Source organism: Mytilus galloprovincialis, chromosome 13 (assembly GCF_965363235.1).
Source record: "Mytilus galloprovincialis chromosome 13, xbMytGall1.hap1.1, whole genome shotgun sequence".
NCBI lineage: Eukaryota > Metazoa > Mollusca > Bivalvia > Mytilida > Mytilidae > Mytilus > Mytilus galloprovincialis.
The window spans coordinates 4,540,592-4,552,101 of NC_134850.1; the positions used below are offsets into that span (position 1 = coordinate 4,540,592).

The following is an 11,510-nucleotide window of genomic DNA, read 5'->3' on the forward strand; positions in this document are numbered from 1 at the left end:
ACTAAAAAATGACCTCAATGAGTTTGAACATATACATTCACATTCTGACTTTTTAAATGCCCATTTAATTAGGTGTGTGAATTTTTTCTTAATGAGAATGTGAGGCAATGTGGTATACAGAGTAGAAAAATCAAAACTTTGAACAGATTCAAAATCATCAATATAAGCATGCAATTTATAAAGTACTTCCAACGAGTTCTTGACATTCCAAAAGTAATTAATTCCACTATTTTCGAAGGCCTTATTTAAACAATTTATTATCAGGTTTTTAATTGTACCAAGTGTGCTGGTAAGAAGAATAGACAATTCAGTAGTGGAACAATGGCTTGAAGACGAAATAAATCTATATTTGTAAGGTGTTTTGTGTAGCTTCTGAAGCCAATACATAGTTGGGACTTTCATTGTATTTGGCTCTGCTTGTAAAGCGGTAGCTAAAAGTTTATGTTTGTTACAGATGTCGTTTTCTGAAAATGGAGTCAGTTGGAATGTTGGTGAATTGGTGATTTCTTTTTTCAGAACATCAATGTAAAAGTTACGTCAAATAATAATAATATTATTAGCAGCTTTATCGGCCGGGACAAACACAAATTTCTTTGCTTGTTCTTTTAGTTTATGTTTGATACGAGAAATTGGTTTATTGTGGTTATTGTTAATAGTAAAATGTTCTTTAACATGTTGAATACGTATATCAACTATCTTCATTACTGAATTAAGAAAAGAGTCCAAAGATTTTTTGTCAGCTTTCCCGTTTTATCCATTTCATACAGGTATGGAGTGAGTCGTGGATGATATTACGACACTCATTCCAATTAATAATTGACGGGGGGAGGGAGCGATTTTTAGGTCCTTTACTGAGGAATGATTTTAACTCTCGGTCTTGAACGATGTTAAAATCTCCTGTTATAACATGGGAAATGGGTCCATAAATATATTGAGATACTATAATTACATGAAGTAGGTGTATTTTCACTGATATTAACATCTTTACACAATTGACTATAATTAAACACAAAGTTTGGGTAGATTTCTTGTAAATATAACAAATAAGAGGTAACTCAGTATTGTCAAAATATCCAGAAATTTGTTCTTTAACAGAGTGGTCGTTAAATATTTACAAAATCAAAACCTTTATTGACAAACATTTTTTTAATAAAATGTTTTTTATGATCTTCAGGGCGATCAATTTTGGGAAATAGTTTAGAATAACAATATGACATAATAATTTGAACAATTTAATACTTAGGACTGCTCTATGAAATTGTGTTGCAATCCTCCAAAATTTTATTTAACTTATTAACCGGTAATGAACAGAGTTTTGTTAACAGATAATGTCTGCCGTTGTTTTTTGAAATAGAAATTAGGTCCAAAATATTGGTATGATTGGTCCGAAATTTTCTTTGATTGCGATTTATTCTACGACCGTGAGAACGGTTTTTACGAACAGTTTTAGAAACTATATCCAAAATGTTAACGGAATCGGTTCTAGATATATTACCAATTCCCATGATATTATCATTAACCGAGAGGGTAGACTGTTTGTAATTTTTTAATCCAATTTAATTCAATTATTTTTCGTGATCGTACAAACTTTGAATGAGATTCACCAGGCTGCTTATTTACTACTTCTAAAGGTTGAACTGCTAAATATTTAAAAGGATGGTTGTGCTTCTTAATGTGTTGGTAAATGATACTTTTGAATTTATTGGGTCTTTTAAAACGATACAGATGTTCTTGAGTGCGTTTAGATAAATATCGTCCAGTTTTTCCTACGTACTGAATACCACATCCCGGTTTGTTTCATGTGAGTTAATAAATAATACTGTTTGTTTTTCAAGTTATATCAGTTTCAAAATTCAAAGAAAATGTGCGACCATTAAACGTGGACCTTACCGTATTGTTGGTGGAAAGACGAGGACATGTAAGTCATTTTTATCGATAGAAGAGTAACCACGATTTTTGTTGTTAAAAATGTTAGCGATGGTAGTATTTTTAGATAACCGATTTTAAAGATTGAGACGTGTAGATACCCTTTGAACAAGTTTAGTATTTAATATTTTTCCATTTCTAAGCTTCATAATTGTTTTTTGTTAGTGAATTATACAATAAAGGACCAAAGACTGGCGTCCAGAATATGAACCAGCATACAATAATTTAAGTTAAAATATAACCTCTTTTCAAAACGGTTAGCATAATTTGTGATCGAACTGCTGTAAAATTTCAATATAATTTCTATATAGATAGATAAGTCCAAATTAAATCTAGGGTATAACTGTAAGAATCGGTTCTCGAGAGGACGGTTCTTCATAACCTTGACTTAGAACAGCCGGATTTTCCTAGTAAATCATATTTATTTAATCAAATTATAATTCTGGTACCTTTGATAACTATTTGATGTATATTGTAGTTTTACTTTTTTCACAATGTTTATTACTTATAAATATTTATTTGTATAAAATTATGACATATTAGAAGTGAGGAAATATACCTCTAATATTTACCTTATTATCATCAAAAATACTAGTAGTACAATATCTTTATAAAGACAATTATACATGTCGAGGATCACTTATCACAGGCATAATGTGTTAGGTGTGTATTATGAAAATTTATATTTATTACACAGTGATCATATTTTTTACGGAGTTTTTTAATTATCATGACTACTTGGCATTTAACAATCGTATGTTATTATATTCTAGTTGGGTAACGTTAGTGTGACACACACACAAAAAGAAAAAACGTCCTCCTGACCCACAGTAAAACCATTGCCAAATTGGGGCGTTAGTTTGGCTTAGCTACAACTGATGGGAACGTTAAATCCGGTGCCTCGTATCAAGACAGTACCACTGTTGCAAAGAAAAAATTTCGTGTAACAATCCAATATACCCTCATGTTCACGTCGCAGTCCACATTTCAAAAAATATTCATCCCGGATGGCCTGCATTACATGAATAAGCTACTGCATTTATTTGTTAGTTGGTTCTTGAACATGTATGAAATAATTTAAACTGTTCTAGGAATAACACATGTAATAAAAAAATGACTCAAGAATATGAACCTAGGATTAAAAGGATTTACGTCTAAATATTACAGCTGTTTATTCTATAATTTCTATAAAATAAGATGATTGGTATTATAGTTATTATTTTTAATTCCAAATGTAAATTCAAAGGAAAAATCAATTCAGTATTGTCCTGGTTTAATAAGTTAAATGTGTTAATGAATATTGTTTTCGATTGGTCCATTTTTTTTCAAACAGAAAAAGATATATATTATTTACAATACATTTGCTATGTTTGTATGTGTATTTGAACAGGTAGATACAATGATAATTTTACTTATAAAAGTCTAGATTTATTGAACGCTACTTGCAAAGATAATAGTCTACGAACAAGATGAAATACAATCGTATTGACTAACATTTAGTTACAGTTAATTTAAATATGTTAATAACTGCTGTTGCCATGGATTCGAATATTCCAACATAAAATTGTTCTACCTGAAAATATAGAAATGCCATATATCAAATTTGTAGAAATTGTGTAGACTTTTTCCATTCAGCTACAAATTAGATGATTGCGAGTAAGCAATGTATTGTGTTAACCAGTACTGGCTACACTTATCAAATGATAATAACTATACATGTTTTATTTTGTTATTGACGGAGGTCTAAACATCTTACCTTCAATTGAATCAAAGTTTGTATTATCTTCTGTAGCTGCTATGTCGTCAGATATATTTGTAACAAGAAGATAAATAGCATGTGGATTCAAAAACGTTTGATGTGTGGCATAATAGTCTTTCTGGCCAGCAAAATCCCAGATGCCACATTCTACCAATCTCTCAGATGTCATTTTGTCTTGATCTTTCTGAACTTTTACAAGAATTTCATCCATTTGTTCGAAAATCTTTTTCCTCATATCGTCAATTTTTATTGAATCTGCGGATTTTTGAAAATCATTAGTAGACAGGATAACACTATCTTTCATAGGTTTGTCAATATTAGATTGTTCTGCAACCGAGGTAGCAGTCTCCGTTATGTTAACTTTGTTTTCATTTGTCGATGATTTGTCGATTGAAACAGTTGCAAGCTGGTTCTCTAGTATTCTTTCAATTGCAGACAGCGGTTCTTTAGACGAAATTATTTCTTTAACGTTGGTCTCATTTTCAGATGGAATAACCTGATCAGAAACTAATTCACTTTGTTTTTGTTCTTTATGTAGGGTACCCAGTATCCTGTTTATTATTTTCTTCCTCTCTGTTTCAACTGTAATAAGATATTTGACAATAAAACATGATTAAAGATATAAATGTTGTTGGTTTTTTAGCAGAATGCGTAATTACAAAGCTTAGACGCACTAAGAATATTGGGCGTGTAGGAACTATGTGCAAAATTGAAAGAAACAAGTTGAAATAAATCTATATAGTTACGTAGAATTGTTTTCACAATAAAAATATTTGACGATATTTACACCAACGTAAATTTCAACTAAAAATGCGAAATATTCACATAATTTCTTTGAAGTAAGCATTTTATGCAGTCTAATTTCTGTGTATTCAACAATCACATATTTTTTCCCGAAAAAAACATTTCGTAATGAGGAACTAATAAATTAGGATAAAGACGCCGATAGAAAAAAAACCACTATTGTTATACATGATACATATATTATTACTTTTGTTTAAATTGAAAAGGATATTTTGAAGAAAACAAAACCTAGCTAAAGACACAATTGCCCTTGTAAAGATTACAACAAAACTGGCTATTCATGTATACCAACCTTGAGATCTATACCTAACCGGAAGCTATTATCATTAAAATTGATATTTTTATATGAGTTCAAAAAACTAAATTTTGGAAAAAACATTGTTTGCTAAAAAAAAACCACCTCAATGTTGCACTTTGTCAATACAGCTGTTTCTCAAAGCACGCCTCTTTTGGGGAGATTTATAATATTCATAGATATGTTAATTTGTTAACGTACTGGTTCCAATATATGATCTCTGTGTTTCATCTCATATAGACATCACTTGGGAATGTAACCAGTATAGAAAAACATGGTAGCGCCTAAAATTTTATTCTTAGGAAGTCCAAACATGGAGGTAAGGGTAGTATAGAATTTTAGTATAAGTTTAAGGGCATATAAATGTTGAACATAGAAAGCACAGCCCTATATTTTGAACTCTGAATAAAATAGTAGTGCATGTAAATTTTCTGTTCTGGGATATTATTTTTCACGAAACTTCATAGTAAAAGTGGCACAGTTTTAGCCGCAAAGGGAGTTCCTATGGAAATGCATTGTCTGTATTCATAGAATTGCAACCTCAATTAGTAATAAACTTGTTGTTTTGCTATACATTTGTAAATAGCTTATTACAAAAAATATTGAGTATAGATCTCAAACGGACTTGTATAGAACAGAGGAGATATCGTATGTTTTATATACGTGAGCTCCTGTAAGTTTTTTGGCCATGCATAACGAGTATATTAAGACCTATTACCAGATGGTTATAGTTTTATTCATCCTTTAGTTATTGGAAAAATACACACTTCGTGACATAGCTTGCGTCTAGAGCATACATGTACACCATACGTTTATGTATAAGCTTTAACAATGCTTCCGATGTTGTGCTTTATTCTAAGAAATTAAAAAAAAAATGAGTCAGAGACATTCAGTAAATAGGAACGTCTTATAAAAATCTTCAGTAACTGTAAATAAAATCTTTTTTTTAAATTTTATGGGTTTTGTTTTAAACTTTGAATCATGCTTGTCGTAGAGTCCTGATAAATATCTAGTGACAAGCATGGATGTTTTTATTTGACGTTCTGTTAGCGGAAGGCTGTGTACACGATCATTCCTCAGGTTTTGATTTTCGTTCTTCCTTCACTGTATTGTAAAGTTTTGCCTGATTACTATGTACTGCTAAACAATAATGTATGGCCAACTCCCATCGCTTATTCATGATTTATAATGTATTACAATATTTATCAAGGGCATGGATGAAAAAAATAGAAGCAAAAGGAAATATAAAAAAGCTATTTTAATTTAAAACATTTAGATGTTGTCCAATGACTTATTTTGTATGATATTTGTGCTTTCAACATTACTAAAGAGGGACATTTATTAAGGTGCCTGGCTCTACAACAAACATATTCTTTTTTGTACATAAATAAGGTCGTTAGTTTTCTCCTTTGAATTGTTTTACATTGTCATTTCGGGGCCTTTTATAGCTGATTATGCAGTATGGGCTTTGCTCATTGTTGAAGGCCGTACGGTGTCCTATAGTTGTTGATTTGTGTGTCATTTTGGTCTCTTGTTGAGAGTTGTCTCATTTGCAATCATACCACATCTTCTTTTTTTACATAACTTTTTTATAAGATGTGAAAGTTAATCTTCATAATCCTGGTACCTTTGATATCTATTCATTTAAAGCATTTTTTTAAAAGTACTATTTAAGCATTATAGAAAATCTACAATGAGATTTCCATGAAAAATCAAATAACAAATTCAAATATTTATTGCTATATAAAGATTAAACATTAAGTTTGTGACATACAAAATAAGTAAATAAACTCATCATAGATACCAGGATTAAACTTTCATATTTACGCCAGACGCCCGTTTCGTCTCCAGAAGACTCATCAGTGACGCTCGAATCAAAAAATGTTTATAGGGCCAAATAAAGTACAAAGTTGAAAAGCATTGAGAACCAAAAAATTTTAAAAGTTTTGCCAAATACAGCTAAGGTTATCTATTCCTGAGGTAGAGAAACCTTAGTATTTCAAATTTCAAAGTGTTGTTAACAGTTAACTTATAATTATGAACATATCAATGATAACTCAAGTCAAGACATAAATGCTGACTACTGGGCTGGTGATAACCTCGGGGAAATAAATCCCCACCAGCAGTGGCATCGACCAAGTGGTTAAACGATATAACTATAATTCACATAAATAATACACCATCACTCATTCACCATGTTCACAGTAAATAGTCCAGTGACCCCTGTCCTCAGTTCTAATGACCTTTTGATGTAGGACCCCAGTTTTTTTACATGTGATGGTCTTGATGGATTGAGTATAAAAATCAACTTTTTTTCAAAAACACACAAATAAAACAAATTATATTAACATAATCAGATAAAAGGAACTTTATTTCACTAACTAATCTAGAAAATGGCTACATTGTCATTTAGCAAGACAACAAGAGTAAAAAAAACACCAACTTCTTACAACTTACGAAATGCTATACACAAATAGAAGGGTAGATACTGAACAAGTTGCATTTCCATTTGTAATAGGGAGTAACAATTGTAACTCACCTCTACCAATGACCCATTTACCATCAGTTGTTCTTATTTGGCACTTTTTAACAATATCGATTCCATCCGTGCTATGTACTTTCATATTAGAATCTCCAACTAATCTACGTACAAGGCTCGACTTGCCAACCCCATCTTTACCAATAACTTGAATTCTAACATAACGTCTTATCTCTGTTCCGTCTTTGATTAAATGTTTATTCCTGTTTGTTACTTTTAGACTTTTTGTATGTTGTTTCTGGATTTCTAACAATGATACAAAATAACACAATCGAGATATGTGATTTAAAACTTTACAGCTTTTGTAACGTATTTCAGACAATATGACATGATCTCATTTACCATGAAATTAATTAATTATGAACACAATTTCGTCTGTTCAGTTTTGTGAATGAATAACGTAAAGGAGAGACGAACGGTACCAAAAGGACATTTAAACTGAAGTAACAAAATATCCTGACAAGGACACAGCTAAAAAGACAAACAACAATACACAAAACACAATATATAAAACTATAACTGAGCAACATGAACATCACCATTTACTTTTAATAGTTTCATTCCTTCCACTAAAAGACTTTGGAATAGTCTTCCTTTGAGTTTACAAAAATCACCAAGTTTGGGTATATTTAGAAGTGGACTATATAAGTTTTATAGGACTGATGATATATTTAAACCTTTCAACTATGGGATAAGGAAGCTAAATATAAGTCATTGTCAACTCAGAAATAATGATAGCAACCTTAAATCTCATTTGTTTAATCAGTTCTTATCCGAGAACACTTTTTGCATAAATTGTAACCATCCTGTTGAGGATAACCAACATTTCTTTTTTATTTGCCCTAAATATAATGATGTAAGACAAATCCTTTTTGATTCCATTTACTCCATTGTTGATAATGTTGACATAGATATTGAATTACTACTTTTTGGAAACAGATTATTTTCATATGATATGAATATAGCTATTTTTAAATCTGTTCAGAAATATATCAGTGACACTAAACGTTTTGTTTGAAACTTACTTTAATTTTTGTTTCATCTAGCTTTATTTTTTATTTTTTTCTACACTCCCACATTAATTCCACTAAGCAAGATTAGTGTCTCTTTCAAGCCACATGTAAATTTCTAATGACTTATAAAGGATATTTGCAAGTTTCAAGGTACTTTAAATAACTGATGATTAATTGCCTATATATCTAAAAATATTTTGCATTTAGTAAGTAACACTGTTAACATATATTTGCTCGTGTGTGCTCACAAGTAGCATGCATGTTCCACTATATTTCATTATTTTAAATACAGTTGTTGTAATTGAATTATACCTTGTACATGTAATATGGAGAGAGCTTTCATAGGCTGTGCCTGTTGCTCAATCCTTTTCATATCTTAATGAATAAAATATGTTTAAAATCAAAAATCAAATCACCATCAACTCGAGTGTTATCAGGTGTTCCGGAAAGGTGAGCAGTTCATTCCCAACATGTGGCACCTGTTGTGTTGCTCACATTAGTACACTCCCAGTTAATTATCTTATTTGGTAGGTAATATTCAAGGAAAAGGAGATTGAATTGTAATTACAACAATTAGAAGATATCCGTCGTCATCCGTAAAACAAATATTCCATGTCGTAGTGGTCGACCTACTGACCCATAACATAGTTGTTGCAAGGGTTCCTAATGTGGTAAAGCCTGGACAGAATCTCTACACAAAGCATCGGACAGAACATCTACGTATATCTTTACCATGCATAATCAAATGGATGTCAAACTTTGGCAAGGGTTTAACAGCCGGTCGGAAGAAAGACTAAGCATGATTACATTGTTTTATTCCCAGTCATCCTAAGAGGTCTATATAATCTTAACGTACTTACCTCTACAAAATTGGATTCCTGGCCGCTTAATTATATAAACAACTATAAACACAGCAACTAAAATAGATCAAATGTCATGTTTAGAATAAAAGAATGTAAATGGTATTGTATTTCAGAAATAACCGTATCGCTTTAAGACATAAGTCGGATTTACTAATACTTTTCTATAAATTCATCTCAGCATGTTATCAATAATCAGTTAGATATAAATTATGTGGACACACGTTTTTAGTGGGTCACTATTTATAACCAGATGTTGACCACAAAATGATAAGCTATAAACTTATATATCTCTGTGTCTTTCCTCCTGGCTTCAATGTATTTTTGAACAATAAATATGAAGAAGAAAAATTGTTATTTTAAGAAAAAATATAATACTAATAATAATAGTATGCATATTTAGTTTATTGCAATATTATTGACAACTTTCCCTGCATTTATATGAAATAATTGTGTTCCTCAACTTTATTGTGTTGTCTTTCTTGTATTTAAACTTAAAACAGATACAATAAATAATGATTAAAAGTAATGATACATTTATACTTCATACATTTTTTATTAGTGTTTTATTACGTAAGATAATTTCTTTCAATGTATTGAATTATTTCAAACTGATGTGAATTTAGGGAAAACAAAAAATTACCATAAACGATTAGCCTAACCGTGACAAATTATATGGTCTATGCCATTAACCTTTTTAACCCTTTTTAGCCCTCCTTTCTATTTAAATTTGGTATTTTTCGTAGTTTTCTATCAATTGTTTTTAATCTTACGTTTTTTTTTTTTTCTAAACCATATGAAAATAAATATATTCTACTTAAGTGTTAATGGCTGCTTACTTTCAATTTCAAATTAACTAATCACAGCAAGAAATGAATAGAAAAAAAAATCCAGAGATTTAAAAAAAAAAGAAGGAAAGGGCCTTTAACACTTCTTGTCCTTCAGTACTAGGATCTATGCATGATGGTGTCATTTTCCAACACTTACAATGATATCCAAAATTCCGGTAAAAAAAGAGGCTGTCATTATGACGGCAACTCTGACGGCAAACCAGATTTCTTGTAGAGGTCGAACACATAACAGCCCAGAAAGTATAGACTTAACATTTAAGCTTAAAACAGTTCTTAATTTGAATTGTGATTGAATATTTGACATATCATAGGTTTGTGACACAAAATCGGTGTGGTCAAAAGAACTAATTTTTTTCAAAAAACAATTTGATTACCAGAAAACAAAAAATAATAATATCCCCTCCAAATGATAATCTCCCTTTTTTCTTCAAAACAATACAATGTGTTAAGCAAGGTGTTGTCTTCTCTTCCTTCATACCCATTATTGTTTGACAACATTATAATTATGTCACCCTTTTAAGTGTGTAATAATTGCTAATGTGCAAAACAATTAACAAATTACATACTATAAATTATATTAATAACTTAATCCCTTTAAAATATTAACATAAATTATATTATAATTACAGTTACTGTAAACAAGGTATTAAATAAAACTGGAAATCAACATCAATTCTAGAAAACCTCCATTTATTCTTACCTCTTAATTTCATGGTGTTAGTTCAATTATTTTTTAATTTGATGTAATTACCTTTTTTTTCTGTTTAGTTGGTTTTTTTCATATTCAACCTATTAATTATGTTTTACATACATATTGTGCATTATAACTTACCTTAGGAAATAAATTGCAAAACTTGATAGTATGGCTTAACCTTTTCATGATTTGTAAACATGAAAACTTAGAAACTAAGCTTACTCCATGCATGCATGGACGAAGGTAACTAACGTTAACTTATTCCATGCATGCATGGACTAACACAACAGACTTAGTCCATGCATGCATGCACTAAGGCAACTAACCCTAACTTAGTCCATGCTTGCATGGACTAACACAACAGACTTAGTCCATGCATGCATGGACGAAGGCAACCAAGGCTAACTTAGTCCATGCTTGCATGGATGAAGGCAACTAAAATTAACTTTTTTAAAGTTTAAAAAATTTATAAATGCAAAATATTTCAAAAAAATCAAATTTTTCAAAATTAAAAAAAAAAAAAAAATATTTTAAAAAATTTTTCTTTTAAAATTTAATTCTTATAAAAATAAATGAAAAAAACATGAAAAATTTACAAAATTATTTTTTTCTCCAAAATGCTGAAAAAAGTTAAAATTTTTTTTTTCAAAATTAAACAAAAAGAAGAAAAAAATGGTTAATTATCACCACCAGATATAGGTACCCTGGGATATAGGTATAAATGCCACATGAGAATATTCACGTCTGCCAAAAGATTGGAATGTGTTCA

At 30.3% G+C, this 11,510-nt stretch overlaps 2 protein-coding genes across 2 annotated transcripts in view; both read right to left on the reverse strand.

Moving 5' to 3' along the window:
- Positions 1–11,510, reverse strand: part of LOC143056900 (uncharacterized) — a 438,790-nt gene that overhangs the window by 28,197 nt on the left and 399,083 nt on the right. The window lies entirely within an intron of this gene.
- LOC143057339 (uncharacterized) overlaps positions 1–11,510 on the reverse strand; it is a 69,514-nt gene that overhangs the window by 15,323 nt on the left and 42,681 nt on the right. The window contains exons 8-10 of the mRNA XM_076230641.1: positions 9,197–9,253; positions 7,324–7,569; positions 3,683–4,267 (exon numbers count right to left, since the gene is read on the reverse strand). Coding sequence (XP_076086756.1) covers positions 3,683–4,267; positions 7,324–7,569; positions 9,197–9,253 — 888 coding nt within the window. The remainder of the gene's footprint in view (positions 1–3,682; positions 4,268–7,323; positions 7,570–9,196; positions 9,254–11,510) is intronic.